General features: G+C 51.0%; 1 protein-coding gene across 6 annotated transcripts in view; it reads right to left on the bottom strand.

Annotated features, from left to right (window-relative positions):
• Nucleotides 1-17694, bottom strand: part of LOC114769782 (WD repeat-containing protein 49-like) — a 35981-nt gene that overhangs the window by 12848 nt on the left and 5439 nt on the right. For all 6 annotated transcript variants that reach the window (XR_003743253.1, XR_003743251.1, XR_003743252.1 and 3 more), the window contains exons 5-11: nucleotides 17387-17558; nucleotides 13231-13401; nucleotides 12977-13125; nucleotides 3206-3439; nucleotides 2726-2890; nucleotides 2339-2454; nucleotides 1260-1390 (exon numbers count right to left, since the gene is read on the bottom strand). Coding sequence is in view for 3 of the 6 variants with exons in the window: in XM_028963131.1 (XP_028818964.1) it covers nucleotides 1260-1390; nucleotides 2339-2454; nucleotides 2726-2890; nucleotides 3206-3439; nucleotides 12977-13125; nucleotides 13231-13401; nucleotides 17387-17558 (1138 nt within the window). In the remaining 3 variants the exon portion in view is untranslated. The remainder of the gene's footprint in view (nucleotides 1-1259; nucleotides 1391-2338; nucleotides 2455-2725; nucleotides 2891-3205; nucleotides 3440-12976; nucleotides 13126-13230; nucleotides 13402-17386; nucleotides 17559-17694) is intronic.

Raw genomic sequence — 17694 nt, forward strand, 5'->3', positions numbered from 1 at the left:
GATCTTCAACCTTCCCAAATTCTCCCATACCACCCCTCTGCTACGTTCCCTTCACTGGCTCCCAGTAGCTGCACGCATCAGGTTCAAAATACTGATGCTGGCCTACAAAGCCAAACATGGAGCAGCACCATCCTACCTCACAGCCCTTATTACACCCCGCACTGCACCTCGTCTACTCCGAGCCTCCAGTACTGCTCGCCTGGTCCCTCCATCTCTGAAGGTAAAAGGAAAACATTCATCTAGACTCTTCTCCGTCTTGGCCCCTCGGTGGTGGAATGAACTTCCCCTCGAGGTCAGAACAGCTCAGTCACTGAGCACCTTCAAACGACAGCTCAAACCTTCCTCTTTAAAGAATATTTAGATTAAATTGTAATTTTCTTGTCAAACTTTGTGTACAGAATCTACAACAGAGTGAATTAAATAGATGTATTCATAGTTGGGGTCCTAGTGAACCGGAATTGATCTCTTCATCGATGGTAACTTGAAAGCACGTTGTAAGTCGCTCTGGATAAGGGCGTCTGCCAAATGCCGTAAATGTAAATGTAAATGTAGTATATTTTTTTATGGCACTCACTTGGATATATATAAAATAAAAAATATACTATTGTCATGGCGACCGGTCCACCACCACCACCACCACCATATATATATATATATATATATATATATATATATACACACACACACACACACACACACACACACACACACACACACACACACACACACACACACACAGGGTGGGCCATTTATATGGATACACCTTAATAAAATGGGAATGGTTGGTGATATTAGCGTTCTGTTTGTGGCACATTAGTATATGTGAGGGGGCAAATTTTTCAAGATGGGTGGTGACCATAGTGGCCATTTTGAAGTCGGCCATTGGATCCAACTTTTGTTTTTTCAATAGGAAGAGGGTCATGTGCACATCAAATTTATTGGTAATTTCACAAGAAAAACAATGGTTTTAATGTAACTTTATTCTTACATGAGTTATTTACAAGTTTCTGACCACTTATAAAATGTGTTCAATGTCACCAACCATTCCTATTTTATTAAGGTGTATCCATATAAATGGCCCACCCTGAGTGTGAGTGTTTGTGTGTTTGTGTGTGTGTGTGTGTGTATATATATATATATATATACACACACACACACACACACACACACAAAATATTGGTGCATACTTTGTTACACATAGTGTTACTTTTGAAAATGCACCACCAAAACTGGCTCAGATAAAGACACACACTAGATACCTGTGAGCAGCATCTGCGGTGCCCGAAAGGCAGCACAGAGAATGTCCTCACGATGCTGAACTCCGCCCTTCCACTCCGACGGCTGAACAAAGAACTGTGAGAAATCGCACAGTCTGAACACCGTGATGATCCTACACACACAGATCGGTAGAAAACATGGTATTACTCAAAAAAAAATTGTCTCCATATTTTCACCCCTGACTCCAGTATAGCAGACAGGCCTGGGGTTCAGGCTGAAACCCGTGGCTTGGTGCAACTGTGTCCATCTGTCCCTGTTTGTATCTGCTCGTGGGCAGGAACAGTAATAAACTCAGCCTTCCCCTACGGTCTCTCTGCCATTCATCCCACTTCCTCTATGGACTCCATTAAGTAGAATTTACGGCAGTAGGTGAACACACATTTATTCTGACACATATTCTCACAGGTATTGGCACTCACTTGGATAAATGGCCTATCGGGCCAAAAAAATGGCTAGACCTGAGCTTACATGACTTTCAATTATTTCAAATCATTTGTAGCACAACAATGGCAATATTCAAATGCTTTCACTGCTACTCACTGAGACTAAATGGAGCACATTGAGTACTCTGTACCTGGAATCCAGCTGTTAAAATATACCTTAAAATACAATAAAACATTGTTTATTGCATTATTGAATTATTATCACTCGTGTACTGTACTGAAATGCTCTATCCAATCAGAATATGAGAAAATTCTTTTTTTCAGCAAATTTGTAATTATGTGCGTATACACCAGATTTATTGATGTGATTTATATATTCGGAATGTTTAGGTTAAGCACTTATTCTCTGTATATCTATTAATATAACATGTGATTTTCACCCCTGACCCAATTCTGACATATTTCCCCAGTCCTGAACAAGATCCTCTGCAATAAAAACTTAAATTCTTTGGGGAACAGTCCCTTCACATGCAACTTTGGCAGAATTTCACAGTATTGCAAAAGTGCATGTGACCGTAAAACCCACGCAGACCCAGACCTGTAGTCACACCTGTCTGAGTGCATTTTCCATACCAACCCTAAGGGGAGATGAGCGTGAGTACAGCAGCGGCGCTCACCTTTCCCACCCCACCATCAGCACTGTCCGCTTCAGCACCAGCACCTGCGAGATCTCAACCGGTCGATCGCGGCCCGCGTTCAGCTTGTGGTGGCAGTAACCATTAAAGTCCCACACCTGCCAGACAAACACACACAGACACACACACTTTCTCTCTCACTTTAAGTGTCTCTGATGTAAACGTACAGTCGGTGACATGCAGACACTTCACCAAGGCGACACAGCATGCGACAACTGATGGACTGATGCAAACACAGAACAATACCAGAGAAAGACAAAATCTGTTGGGGGGGGGGGGGGGATAAGACCCAAACAGACAAGTTCATCACAATTAGCACGTGAAACGAGTTTCCTACGCTCTGGGCCGATTACCAACTCAGTACACTACCTTCACCACTCCGTCCGCGCCTGCCGTAAACAGCCGTGTCTTGGTCTCATCCAGAGCCATGGTGGTGACTGCCGCGTCACCATGACAACGAACAAACTGCTTCACCTTTTGACCTGTGTCCATCAGCCAGCAGGTCACTGTGGAGCTGGTATCACTGCTTATCACCTGAAGAAAATAAAAAGAGAACAATTGTGTTTGTGTGTGAGTGTGTGTAAGTGTGAAGGTGGACATAAAAGTGAAAAAAATTTGAGAAGCCTATTTGCCAGCCTATCCCATCTTAACAAATAATAAAAAAAAACATGGAGACAGATACCAAATTATTATAAAGACAAATTACAGGAGCTAATATTTCACAGCTGTAAGATAAGACTAAAGCCCAGGCCGTTGTTTCTCATTAAATAAATTCAACCCATCGTCGCCTTAAAAAAAAAAAAAATCTCAAGTTCTTGGCTCCAGACCATAGCTCCATGCTGCCCCCACCTGTCGGAAGAGGGCGTTGTACAGGACGCAGGTTACCGGGCCCTCGTGGCTGGTCAGCCGTCTGCCCGTCTCCTTCCTGGCCTCCAGCAGCACCAGCTGTCTGTTGAAGGAGAGCAGCAGCCGGCTGGACTCCTCGTGGAAGAACAGGCGGGTCTGGCACTCCTGCGTTTTCGGGAAGATGCTGGCGAGGCACTGGACGCACAGCTGGCTGGCCACGTCCCACAGCCTCAACACCTGGAACACAGAGGATTTTAAAAGTGCAAAGAGCACAAACAACCCATAAACCAGGCAAGTAGATGAGATGCAGTAAAGGGCCTCACACAGTCACACAGGAACCAGACCTCCAATATCCCTTCCTAGATGGTTTCAATAAATTAGCTCCCCACTGGAGCGTGATGACACCCAGTGCATCAAATATTTATAGAGCCGCGATGGGCTTTCACCATTTCTTTCCAGATCAATCAGAAATCTGACATAAATCAACCTTGTGAACGGCCATAACGTGTCCTGCTTTTCTCCTGTTTTATTTAGATTTCATTTCACAGACACACGCGAGCAAGGAGGATGGGGACTGTGCATGGAGCACGGCTTCAGAGCAGCCCTGAAACAATGCAGGACAAAATAAAACCAGATAAGGACCCAAAACAACTATCCCACAACCTCCACAAAAAGAGATAACAGGAGTCAAAATCACAGCCCTCAGGATCTCGCTGTGGGGAAAGCAAGACACATATTTCAGAGCCTTCAAAGCCAAAAGCAACCTAAATCCCACTGCTTTTTTACTGCCTTTTATCTTTTGCTACCTTCACCCAATGCCTCCACTCTCTCTATGACACATTTGCTCTTTTCTTCTACTTTCATTTTACTTTTTTTCATTCACTTTTCATATTTCCTTGAAAGAAAACTGTGCAGTGACTTCCTTGCACAGGTGCTAGAAAAGCACATAGAACACAAGGTTTCCAAGACCAACTTTCTTCCTGTTCAGCTACCCCTGAAGGGGTACCCAATCGCAAATTCAGTGGGATGAGGTCAGAATATGATGACCAAATACTGGTGCATGCAACAAGTACAATACATCTGACCAACATCAAACTCATCCATTGAATAAAAACAGCAAATTATGCAAGGCCATTTATGCGCTCCTGCTTTCTATTCTGCTGCAGCTCTGCCCACCTGACATCTCTGTCCTGCTGCAACTCTGCCCGCCTGAAATCTTTCCTGCTGCAACTCTGCCCGCCTGACATCTCTGTCCTGCTGCAACTAGGCCCGCCCTCCATCTCTCCTGCTGCAACTCTGCCCGCCTGCCATCTCTCTCCTGCTGCAACTCTGCCCGCCTGCCATCTCTCTCCTGCTGCAACTCTGCCCGCCTGCCATCTCTCCTGCTGCAACTCTGCCCGTCTGACATCTCTGTCCTGCTGCAACTCTGCCCGCCTGCCATCTCTCCTGCTGCAACTCTGCCCGTCTGACATCTCTGTCCTGCTGCAACTCTGGCCGCCTGCCATGTCTCCTGCTGCAACTCTGCCTGTCTGACATCTCTCCTGCTGCAACTCTGCCCGCCTGCAATCTCTCCTGCTGCAACTCTGCCCGTCTGACATCTCTGTCCTGCTGCAACTCTGCCCGCCTGCCATCTCTCCTGCTGCAACTCTGCCCGCCTGCCATCTCTCTCCTGCAGTAACTCTGCCCGCCTGCCATCTCTCTCCTGCTGCAACTCTGCCCGCCTGCCATCTCTCTCCTGATGCAACTCTGCCCGTCTGACATCTCTGTCCTGCTGCAACTCTGCCCGCCTGCCATCTCTCCTGCTGCAACTCTGCCCGTCTGACATCTCTGTCCTGCTGCAACTCTGGCCGCCTGCCATCTCTCCTGCTGCAACTCTGCCCGTCTGACATCTCTCCTGCTGCAACTCTGCCCGCCTGCAATCTCTCCTGCTGCAACTCTGCCCGTCTGACATCTCTGTCCTGCTGCAACCCTGGCCACCTGCCATCACTCCTGCTGCAACTCTGCCCGTCTGACATCTCTCCTGCTGCAACTCTGCCCGCCTGCCATCTCTCCTGCTGCAACTCTGCCCGCCTGCCATCTCTCCTGCTGCAACTCTGCCCACCTGCCTTCACTTTCCTGCTGCAGTTTTGCCCGCCCTCCATCTCTCCTGCTGCAACTCTGCCCGCCCTCCATCTCTCCTGCTGCAACTCTGCCCGCACTCCATCTCTCCTGCTGCAACTCTGCCCGCCTGCCATCTCTCCTGCTGCAACTCTGCCCGTCTGAAATCTCTGTCCTGCTGCAACTCTGCCCGCCTGCCATCTCTCCTGCTGCAACTCTGCCCGTCTGACATCTCTGTCCTGCTGCAACTCTGGCCGCCTGCCATCTCTCCTGCTGCAACTCTGCCCGTCTGACATCTCTACTGCTGCAACTCTGCCCGCCTGCCATCTCTCCTGCTGCAACTCTGCCCGCCTGCCATCTCTCCTGCTGCAACTCTGCCCGCCTGCCTTCACTTTCCTGCTGCAGTTTTGCCCGCCCTCCATCTCTCCTGCTGCAACTCTGCCCGCCCTCCATCTCTCCTGCTGCAACTCTGCCCGCACTCCATCTCTCCTGCTGCAACTCTGCCCGCCTGCCATCTCTCCTGCTGCAACTCTGCCCGTCTGACATCTCTCTCCTGCTGCAACTCTGCCTGCCTGACGTCTTTCCTGCTGCAACTCTGCCCGTCTGACATCTTTGTCCTGCTGTGACTCTGCCCGCACTCCATCTCTCCTGCTGCAACTCTGCCCGCCTGCCATCTCTCCTGCTGCAACTCTGCCCGCCTGATGTCTTTCCTGCTGCAACTCTGCCCGTCTGACATCTTTGTCCTGCTGTGACTCTGCCCACCCTCCATCTCTCATGCTGCAACTCTGCCCACCTGACAACTCTCTCCTACTACAACTCTGCCCGCCTGCCATCTCACCTGCTGCAACTCTGCCCGCCCGCCATCTCTCCTGCTGCAACTCTGCCTACCTGCCATCTCTTCTCTCCTGCTGCAACTCTGCCCGCCTGACATCTCTCTCCTGCTGCAACTCTGCCCGCCTGCCATCTCTCCTGCTGCAACTCTGCCCGCCTGCCATCTCTCCTGCTGCAACTCTGCCCGTCTGACATCTCTGTCCTGCTGCAACTCTTCCCGCCTGACATCTCTGTCCTGCTGCAACTCTTCCCGCCTGACATCTCTCCTGCTGCAACTCGGCCCGCCTGACATCTTTCCTGCTGCAACTCTGCCCGCCTGACATCTTTCCTGCTGCAACTCTGCCCGCCTGCCATCTCTCCTGCTGCAACTCTGCCCGCCTGACATCTTTCCTGCTGCAACTCTGCCCGTCTGCCATCTCTCCTGCTGCAACTCTGCCCACCTGACATCTCTCTCCTGCTGCAAGTCTGCCCGTCTGACATCTCTGTCCTGCTGCAACTCTGCCCGCCTGACATCTCTCTCCTGCTGCGACTCTACCCGCCTGACATCTCTGTCCTGCTGCAACTCTGCCCACCCTCCATCTCTCCTGCTGCGACTCTACCCGCCTGACATCTCTCTCCTGCTGCAACTCTGCCCGCCTGCCATCTCTCCTGCTGCAACTCTGCCCGTCTGCCATCTCTCCTGCTGCAACTCTGCCTGCCTGCTATCTCTCCTGCTGCAACTCTTCCCGCCTGACATCTCTGTCCTGCTGCAACTCTTCCCGCCTGACATCTCTCCTGCTGCAACTCGGCCCGCCTGACATCTTTCCTGCTGCAACTCTGCCCGCCTGACATCTCTCCTGCTGCAACTCTGCCCGCCTGACATCTCTCCTGCTGCAACTCTGCCCGCCTGACATCTTTCCTGCTGCAACTCTGCCCGTCTGCCATCTCTCCTGCTGCAACTCTGCCCACCTGACATCTCTCTCCTGCTGCAAGTCTGCCCGTCTGACATCTCTGTCCTGCTGCAACTCTGCCCGCCTGACATCTCTCTCCTGCTGCGACTCTACCCGCCTGACATCTCTGTCCTGCTGCAACTCTGCCCACCCTCCATCTCTCCTGCTGCGACTCTACCCGCCTGACATCTCTCTCCTGCTGCAACTCTGCCCGCCTGCCATCTCTCCTGCTGCAACTCTGCTTGTCTGCCATCTCTCCTGCTGCAACTCTGCCTGCCTGCTATCTCTCCTGCTGCAACTCTGCCCGCCTGCCATCTCTCCTGCTGCAACTCTCCCCGTCCGCCATCTCTCCTGCTGCAACTCTGCCCGCCTGACATCTTTCCTGCTGCAACTCTCCCCGTCTGCCATCTCTCCTGCTGCAACTCTGCCCGCCTGCCATCTCTCCTGCTGCAACTCTGCCCGCCTGACATCTTTCCTGCTGCAACTCTGCCCGTCTGCCATCTCTCCTGCTGCAACTCTGCCTGCCTGCCATCTCTCCTGCTGCAACTCTGCCCGCCTGCCATCTCTCCTGCTGCAACTCTCCCCGTCCGCCATCTCTCCTGTTGCAACTCTGCCCGCCTGACATCTTTCCTGCTGCAACTCTCCTCGTCTGCCATCTCTCCTGCTGCAACTCTGCCCGCCTGCCATCTCTCCTGCTGCAACTCTGCCCGCCTGACATCTTTCCTGCTGCAACTCTGCCCGCCTGACATCTCTGTCCTGCTGCAACTCTTCCCGCCTGACATCTCTGTCCTGCTGCAACTCTGCCCACCCTCCATCTCTCCTGCTGCAACTCTGCCCGCCTGACATCTCTCTCCTGCTGCAACTCTGCCCGTCTGACATCTCTACTGCTGCAACTCTGCCCGCCTGCCATCTCTCCTGCTGCAACTCTGCCCGCCTACCATCTCTCCTGCTGTAACTCTGCCCGCCTGCCTTCACTTTCCTGCTGCAGTTTTGCCCGCCCTCCATCTCTCCTGCTGCAACTCTGCCCGCCCTCCATCTCTCCTGCTGCAACTCTGCCCGCACTCCATCTCTCCTGCTGCAACTCTGCCCGCCTGCCATCTCTCCTGCTGCAACTCTGCCCGTCTGACATCTCTCTCCTGCTGCAACTCTGCCTGCCCGACGTCTTTCCTGCTGCAACTCTGCCCACCCTCCATCTCTCATGCTGCAACTCTGCCAACCTGACAACTCTCTCCTGCTACAACTCTGCCCGCCTGCCATCTCTCCTGCTGCAACTCTGCCCGCCCGCCATCTCTCCTGCTGCAACTCTGCCTACCTGCCATCTCTTCACTCCTGCTGCAACTCTGCCCGCCTGACATCTCTCTCCTGCTGCAACTCTGCCCGCCTGACATCTCTCCTGCTGCAACTCTGCCCGTCTGACATCTCTGTCCTGCTGCAACTCTTCCCGCCTGACATCTCTGTCCTGCTGCAACTCTTCCCGCCTGACATCTCTCCTGCTGCAACTCGGCCCGCCTGACATCTTTCCTGCTGCAACTCTGCCCGTCTGACATCTCTGTCCTGCTGCAACTCTGCCCGCCCTCCATCTCTCCTGCTGCAACTCTGCCCGCCTGACATCTCTCTTGCTGCAACTCTGCCCGCCTGCCATCTCTCCTGCTGCAACTCTGCCCGCCTGACATCTTTCCTGCTGCAACTCTGCCCGTCTGCCATCTCTCCTGCTGCAACTCTGCCCGCCTGACATCTCTCTCCTGCTGCAAGTCTGCCCGTCTGACATCTCTGTCCTGCTGCAACTCTGCCCGCCTGACATCTCTCTCCTGCTGCGACTCTACCCGCCTGACATCTCTGTCCTGCTGCAACTCTGCCCACCCTCCATCTCTCCTGCTGCGACTCTACCCGCCTGACATCTCTCTCCTGCTGCAACTCTGCCCGCCCTCCATCTCTCCTGCTGCAACTCTGCCCGCCTGACATCTCTCTTGCTGCAACTCTGCCCGCCTGACATCTTTCCTGCTGCAACTCTGCCCGTCTGCCATCTCTCCTGCTGCAACTCTGCCCGCCTGACATCTCTCTCCTGCTGCAAGTCTGCCCGTCTGACATCTCTGTCCTGCTGCAACTCTGCCCGCCTGACATCTCTCTCCTGCTGCAAGTCTGCCCGTCTGACATCTCTGTCCTGCTGCAACTCTGCCCGCCTGACATCTCTCTCCTGCTGCGACTCTACCCGCCTGACATCTCTGTCCTGCTGCAACTCTGCCCACCCTCCATCTCTCCTGCTGCGACTCTACCCACCTGACATCTCTCTCCTGCTGCAACTCTGCCCGTCTGACATCTCTACTGCTGCAACTCTGCCCGCCTGCCATCTCTCCTGCTGCAACTCTGCCCGCCTGCCATCTCTCCTGCTGCAACTCTGCCCGCCTGCCTTCACTTTCCTGCTGCAGTTTTGCCCGCCCTTCATCTCTCCTGCTGTGACTCTGCCCGCACTCCATCTCTCCTGCTGCAACTCTGCCCGCCTGCCATCTCTCCTGCTGCAACTCTGCCCGCCTGACGTCTTTCCTGCTGCAACTCTGTCCGTCTTACATCTTTGTCCTGCTGTGACTCTGCCCACCCTCCATCTCTCATGCTGCAACTCTGCCCACCTGACAACTCTCTCTTGCTACAACTCTGCCCGCCTGCCATCTCTCGTGCTGCAACTCTGCCCGCCCGCCATCTCTCCTGCTGCAACTCTGCCTACCTGCCATCTCTTCTCTCCTGCTGCAACTCTGCCCGCCTGACATCTCTCTCCTGCTGCAACTCTGCCCGCCTGCCATCTCTCCTGCTGCAACTCTGCCCGTCTGACATCTCTGTCCTGCTGCAACTCTTCCCGCCTGACATCTCTGTCCTGCTGCAACTCTTCCCGCCTGACATCTCTCCTGCTGCAACTCGGCCCGCCTGACATCTTTCCTGCTGCAACTCTGCCCGTCTGACATCTCTGTCCTGCTGCAACTCTGCCCGCCCTCCATCTGTCCTGCTGCAACTCTGCCCACCCTCCATCTCTCCTGCTGCGACTCTACCCGCCTGACATCTCTCTCCTGCTGCAACTCTGCCCGTCTGACATCTCTACTGCTGCAACTCTGCCCGCCTGCCATCTCTCCTGCTGCAACTCTGCCCGCCTGCCATCTCTCCTGCTGCAACTCTGCCCGCCTGCCTTCACTTTCCTGCTGCAGTTTTGCCCACCCTTCATCTCTCCTGCTGTGACTCTGCCCGCACTCCATCTCTCCTGCTGCAACTCTGCCCGCCTGCCATCTCTCCTGCTGCAACTCTGCCCGCCTGACGTCTTTCCTGCTGCAACTCTGTCCGTCTTACATCTTTGTCCTGCTGTGACTCTGCCCACCCTCCATCTCTCATGCTGCAACTCTGCCCACCTGACAACTCTCTCTTGCTACAACTCTGCCCGCCTGCCATCTCTCCTGCTGCAACTCTGCCCGCCCGCCATCTCTCCTGCTGCAACTCTGCCTACCTGCCATCTCTTCTCTCCTGCTGCAACTCTGCCCGCCTGACATCTCTCTCCTGCTGCAACTCTGCCCTGCCTGCCATCTCTCCTGCTGCAACTCTGCCCGTCTGACATCTCTGTCCTGCTGCAACTCTTCCCGCCTGACATCTCTGTGCTGCTGCAACTCTTCCCGCCTGACATCTCTCCTGCTGCAACTCGGCCCGCCTGACATCTTTCCTGCTGCAACTCTGCCCGTCTGACATCTCTGTCCTGCTGCAACTCTGCCCGCCTGACATCTCTCCTGCTGCAACTCTGCCCGCCTGCCATCTCTCCTGCTGCAACTCTGCCCGCCTGACATCTCTCCTGCTGCAACTCTGCCCGCCTGCCATCTCTCCTGCTGCAACTCTGCCCGCCTGACATCTTTCCTGCTGCAACTCTGCCCGTCTGCCATCTCTCCTGCTGCAACTCTGCCCGCCTGACATCTCTGTCCTGCTGCAACTCTGCCCGCCTGACATCTCTGTCCTGCTGCAACTCTTCCCGCCTGACATCTCTGTGCTGCTGCAACTCTTCCCGCCTGACATCTCTCCTGCTGCAACTCGGCCCGCCTGACATCTTTCCTGCTGCAACTCTGCCCGTCTGACATCTCTGTCCTGCTGCAACTCTGCCCGCCTGACATCTCTCCTGCTGCAACTCTGCCCGCCTGCCATCTCTCCTGCTGCAACTCTGCCCGCCTGACATCTCTCCTGCTGCAACTCTGCCCGCCTGCCATCTCTCCTGCTGCAACTCTGCCCGCCTGACATCTTTCCTGCTGCAACTCTGCCCGTCTGCCATCTCTCCTGCTGCAACTCTGCCCGCCTGACATCTCTGTCCTGCTGCAACTCTGCCCGCCTGACATCTCTCTCCTGCTGCAACTCTGCCCGCCTGACATCTTTCCTGCTGCAACTCTGCCCGTCTGACATCTCTCCTGCTGCAAGTCTGCCCGTCTGACATCTCTGTCCTGCTGCAACTCTGCCCGCCTGACATCTCTCTCCTGCTGCAAGTCTGCCCGTCTGACATCTCTGTCCTGCTGCAACTCTGCCCGCCTGACATCTCTCTCCTGCTGCAACTCTGCCCGCCTGACATCTCTCCTGCTGCAAGTCTGCCCGTCTGACATCTCTGTCCTGCTGCAACTCTGCCCGCCTGACATCTCTCTCCTGCTGCAAGTCTGCCCGCCTGACATCTCTCTCCTGCTGCGATTTTACCCGCCTGACATCTCTGTCCTGCTGCAACTCTGCCCGCCTGACATCTCTCTCCTGCTGCGACTCTACCCACCTGACATCTCTGTCCTGCTGCAACTCTGCCCACCCTCCATCTCTCCTGCTGCAACTCTGCCCGCCTGACATCTCTTTTCTGCTGCAACTCTGCCCGCCTGCCATCTCTCCTGCTGCAACTCTGCCCGTCTGCCATCTCTCCTGCTGCAACTCTGCCTGCCTGCCATCTCTCCTGCTGCAACTCTGCCCGCCTGCCATCTCTCCTGCTGCAACTCTCCCCGTCCGCCATCTCTCCTGCTGCAACTCTGCCCGCCTGACATCTTTCCTGCTGCAACTCTCCCCGTCTGCCATCTCTCCAGCTGCAACTCTGCCCGCCTGACATCTCTCTCCTGCTGCAAGTCTGCCCGTCTGAAATCTCTGTCCTGCTGCAACTCTGCCCTCCTGCCATCTCTCCTGCTGCAACTCTGCCCGCCCGGCTTCTCTCCTGCTGCAGCTCTGCCTGTCTGCTCTCCATTGCCTGCATGCCCTCTCATGCCAGCTCCAGCACTCACATGTCTCCTCTCTCCACCTGCCTGCATCTTCAGCCCTTCCTGGCATGTCTGCTAATGCGTCCCACAGCCCTTCTCTTTTTTAACATCAGGGTGGTGGATACAGGTAGTTTAGTTTTGTTAGTAAAATGACAGCAGCACATCAGCGCTGCATCAAGATGACATAAAAAAAATACAATTTAACAAAGTAACAAAAGCCCTTTTTTACCCAAATCCCATCACTTTCTTTTTACAGCTTTTTCCTCAGGGAACTGAATGCTGGAAGAGGAATGAAAAAACGACCTCCTTCTGCCCTCTATGGAGATGTTGTGCCAGTATTCAAAACACATCCAAATCCATTAGAGATTCAAAGGTTAATCAGATGTTTGCAGAAGGCCTACAGAGAGAAAAAAATTGCTGCTGTCTTCTGGACATATGCCAGCCTGAATCCATAAAAGAAAAATCCAAAATCACTGTAATTAAAACAGCTTGAATAATCATCTGGAGAGTTTTAATGAGGTAAATAAAAAAAAAGAAAAAAGGAGGCTGAGGTCCTAAGACAAAGCATACAGACCACAGCTCCCCGATGATTTCTGCTGATGTTCATATGCTGCGTGCAGCTGGTGGCACGTTGCCTGTCTGGCATTTAGCTTTCTTGCCATCCAGTCCCTGGCTCTGCTCACCTTGTCTTTGGAGAAACTGAGCAGCTGTTTCTTCCCCATGATGAACTGGACTGCCACCACACTGGTCACGTGACCACTCAGGATGCCTACAGGCTTAGATGTGACACAGGGGTTCCACAGGCACACATGGGTATTGAGGCCTGCAGTGGCTGCAGGAGACATGACACATTACAGATAGACAGCTGGTGTAGTCTGTGTATATTTGGTGAAATTCATTTTCAGCACTTGCATGGATTTGCACAAAACCACTGTACCGATGATATTGAGGCCCGGGTGAAAGTCCAGGTCACAGATGGCCCTGCCATTAGTGTGGAACTGGGTGACCCTGAGAAACGAGGTGTCCTTCTCCCTCCAGGCCATCACCAGGTTAGTCCGTCCACTTGTGGTGCAAAACAAAAATGCCTCCAGAGAAGGCAGGAATCTCACTAAACAGGAAGAAGAGGTGGAGGAGGGGGGAGAACAGATATTATAGGAGTCTACAAAAATCAGGTCAAAAAATAGCTGTTTTTTTTATTCATTGTGAAATGAGCCCTGATTAAAATGCACACAGTAATCACCACCCTGTGCCAACATGAGTTCAAAAAGCATCACTGTTGCAAAGAGACACGTGCAGTCATCTGTGTGTATAGAATATCAAATGAAATTTATCAAATTAAAAAATCCCAGTAATTCAAGGATTTTAATAAGGATTTTTTTTACCCTTTTCAGCAGGTTGAACAAGTGACATTCTGATTGAATTTTAAGATACAGCTGCACACTGGCAAAGATAGAGTCCTACATTCACTCAGAATAGAAAACAGACTAAGATTTTTATGTTATGTATTGCTATAAGGTGTGTAGTACTGGGGTTGTGCTTATGCTGGATAACGGCCTGCAATGGCTGCATTTTTATACAAATGTAAAATATTGTGCAGTGGGTTTCATATTCAGTATTGTTAACACTGAATGCTTTTGAACTTGCACTTACCCATACACCAAAATCAATTCGAAAACCATTCAAAATGTAATGTTTGTAAAGTCTTTAAACAACTATTGGCTGACAATTTTCAGTTTTATTGTAGCATGCTTTATCTGGAACATTAAAAAACAAAAACTATAACCATATTGCCATCAGATAATTTTGTCTAAATACATAAAGTACATAATACTTAAGTACATAAAATATTTTTATGTTTTTAAAATGTTTTAAAGGTCCCCTATTATTAATTTTTGTCTTTTATAGAGGTCTTAAAAGGTCTTTTTCTGAAGTCTCTTTCCGAAATTCAGCCATGATGCAGAACTAAAGCCACTTTTAGATAGTCCCACAATAAGGTTTTTTCAGGGCGCACTGTTTCGGCATGTGTCGCATTAAATGAGTCTCTTAGTTTCTTATTGGAAGCCATGACGATTTTTTAGGAGGTGTGGGAAATTCTCTGGGCAGACAAAGCATGAGAAATGGGAGTTAATCTTTCCCCTTATGATGACATAATGGGACAAATTCCATATCCGACCATCTGAGCTGCCGCTCTCTGAATGTCGAAGCAGAATGGCCAAAGCACTCTTTATACATATCACCATTTCTAAAGACAGGCCAGGGGAATTCATATTAATGTTAAATAATCTCACAAAGTGAAGAGGGGAATTTTAAGATCCAGCACCCGATGTGGTGGAACGTGGTGGAACGGTGTGATACTTGAGTGTAGTAATGCATTCACATGAATTTAGAACTGTGATGACACCTGGTATTTTTCTACATGGTTAACACACAGAGCCAATCAGAGTATTCACCCATGCTATAAAGGTGTAGAATGAGAAAAGAAGGTGGTACTTGACCAACTAACCCAAAAAGGCATGTGGGTGTCCTAGCAAGTAAAGAAAGTAATCAGAAGGTTGATGGTCCGAATCCCGACCCACCAAGGTGTGACTGTCCCCACACACTGTTCCCCAGGCACCTGTCATGGCTGATCACCATGACAGGTGCCCACTGATCACCAAGGGTGATGGGTTAAAAGCAGAGGACACAATTCACTGTGTCCCCTTGTGCTTCACTTTCTCATAAGCTGTCATCATGTCGTGGACCAAATCAGGTCCTTTTAATCTCGAACTGACCTAGAAAAATCCAGCTACGAGGTCTGATGAATAAATAAATTAATAAATAAATTATAAGGGGCTGTTTGTGCGTCGCTGCATTTGTTCTGCCGCAAATATTAAAGAAAAATAAAGAAATAACAGATGCTGGAGACGCACACCTCTTGCTAAAAGTAGGTGTGTGTGTGTGTGTATGCGTCAGTGTGTGTGAAGTCTTCCGTTTCAGTGACCCAAGGGTGTTAGTGTCACTCGGATCAAGGACCCAAACTCCCCCTACTCACTCACAAAAACATGCAAACACTCACACACACACACACACACACACACACACAGACGTTCTGGCAGACACCAGTGTGTCTAATCCTAAACACCAAGCAATTCTCCAGGGTGAGAAACTTCAAAAGGAGGCCGCCTTCCGCCTGAGAGATAGCGCACCCTGCAAAATTTCAATTAACAAGTCCTTTTTATGTTCCGTTGTGTTTTGCTCTGTTCTCTCTTGATTGTTACTCTTGTTTATTTCAACTTCCATTCTCCTTGTCATCCCACCCCTCCTTTTCTTCTGGTGCGCCTGTGCTCCCACAGTCAACTCTCCCTCCTGGCAGCCCTTCCACAGAGCATGAAATCTCCCCCGCGCGTTCCGGTTCACTTGGGGTTGCTCGGATGTGGCCCACATCCTGTGCCGGTGCACGTGCCTGCGTCGTGCCAGCATTTTATCAGTGAGCCGGGACAATTTAGTAAAAGGTCATGAGTGGGTCACTCACGCTACGTTCTACTGTTTTTAAAAAGCCACAAACGAGTGCAGCAATCTTTTTAAGACCTTACTAAACCGACACACACGAGCGAAGCGCATACACAAGCCAGGCCGGCTCGTATTTTTATAAATGTTATCCATGCAAAGTAAATTTATTTACATTTATGAAATTTATCCAGAGCGCCTTACAATCTGCAGTCTCCCTTGGAGACACTCGGAGTTAAGGGTTTTTTTCAGGGTCACAATGGTAGTAAGTGGAGTTTGAACCTGTGACTCTGAACCACATCAGCATGTGCGTGGGAGCGTGTGTGCTAGTCAGGTGGTGACATCCAATTTAAATATCCGGCCTGTAACATCACCACTGAAACTCATAGGGACACAATGGTTGTAAGTGGAGTTTGAACCTGTGACTGTAGGGGCATCTGGTTCATAGGCGAGTCTATTACCGATGAGGCTGCGGAACGTCAACAGGGTAAAGACTCGCTCAGCATGTCTAGTTCAAATAATATTACAACAAATTAAAAAAGATGTCAGTTACATTTGTTTCAAACGAATGGGTTTGTAATGTCCATCTTGTACAGATTCAAGATTATTAACCGTATTTCCCAGCCTTTTTTATCTTTTATATTTATAATTTTTATCTTCGAAATGTAAAAATTTTGACTGGATATTTTGGTGAGTGAAAACGCCCACAACCAGGAGATGGGAATGTTCTCCCCGCTGAGCAACATTGTGGTCCTTTGATCTGAACAGGACACTGCAGCAGATGGATCACTTGCTACTAGTCAACTGGCCAGTTTGACTGCAGCACAATGGCTTGTGCTGCGAATAGGAGGAAGTTAATTGTCAAGCCCCAGCATGTCTGTGTCACCGTAGCGACAGTCCATCCCTGCGTGACTGTACCTGGAAGCTTCCAGAATCGTCCCTCGATGTGACAGCTTAAGTGAGCGCTGACACCGGCGGTCAGCTCAGACTTGTAAAGCCGGAGGAGAGGCAACAGTAGTCGCAGGGCATCCGTGAGCGTGACAGCGGGGACATCTCCGTGCACTCTGATGGAGGGTGTCCACATCAGCATGTGCGTGGGAGCGTGTGTGTTTGTCAGGTGGTGACATCCAATTTAAATATCCGTCCTGTAATGTCACCACTGAAACTCATAGGGAATGACGTCCAGAAAAAAGAAGGGCAATGCATTACCTTGACTGCCTTGAGTAAGCAGCTAATAAATCGACTCTCATTTGCATTTTAATTGATATCTGCGGTATAGCAGGCAGCCATATAGATATGGGAATTGGTCAGAGCTGCTGAAAAAACTGGTTTCAGCGAGTTCTCTGCAAACACAACCTAGAATCATGTGACACCAAACACAAAGGGACACCGATGTGTCCCTTACCGTTGCCACGTCACCTGCGATGTGTGGGCATGTGATTACTGACTGGCACATACAGTCTGTGGAAGCTGTGGGGACAATTGGGCTGAAGTGTGAAAGATTCTTTGGAATATCTATCACTGAAGATTTGAGATGATTTTATGAATATGATGATGAATCGGATGAGGGTTATAAAGGCAGATTTGTGGCAGATTTTACATTTTACCTTTGCGGACCCAGTCTTGGCCGTGGGCTTTGTGTGTCAGAATGGAGCAGCACCAGTGACGCCCTCGCACCAGCTCTGCCCACCGGATGACCACTGCTGTATCTTGCTCCACTGCCGAACTGGGCCTTTCAAACAGTGAGATCTGGGCAGACCGGAAACACAGCGCGCTTACCTGAGACCCAGTAAGCAGATGGGAAGAAAGCATGAAGATTAGCACGTCACTTATTTTTTATCTGTTTAAACTTTAACATAATGACCTTAAATCCATAAAATTATGAAAAATCTAAGAATGATTTTACAAGCAGATG

This window comes from Denticeps clupeoides, chromosome 19 (genome assembly GCF_900700375.1).
Source record: "Denticeps clupeoides chromosome 19, fDenClu1.1, whole genome shotgun sequence".
Lineage (NCBI taxonomy): Eukaryota > Metazoa > Chordata > Actinopteri > Clupeiformes > Denticipitidae > Denticeps > Denticeps clupeoides.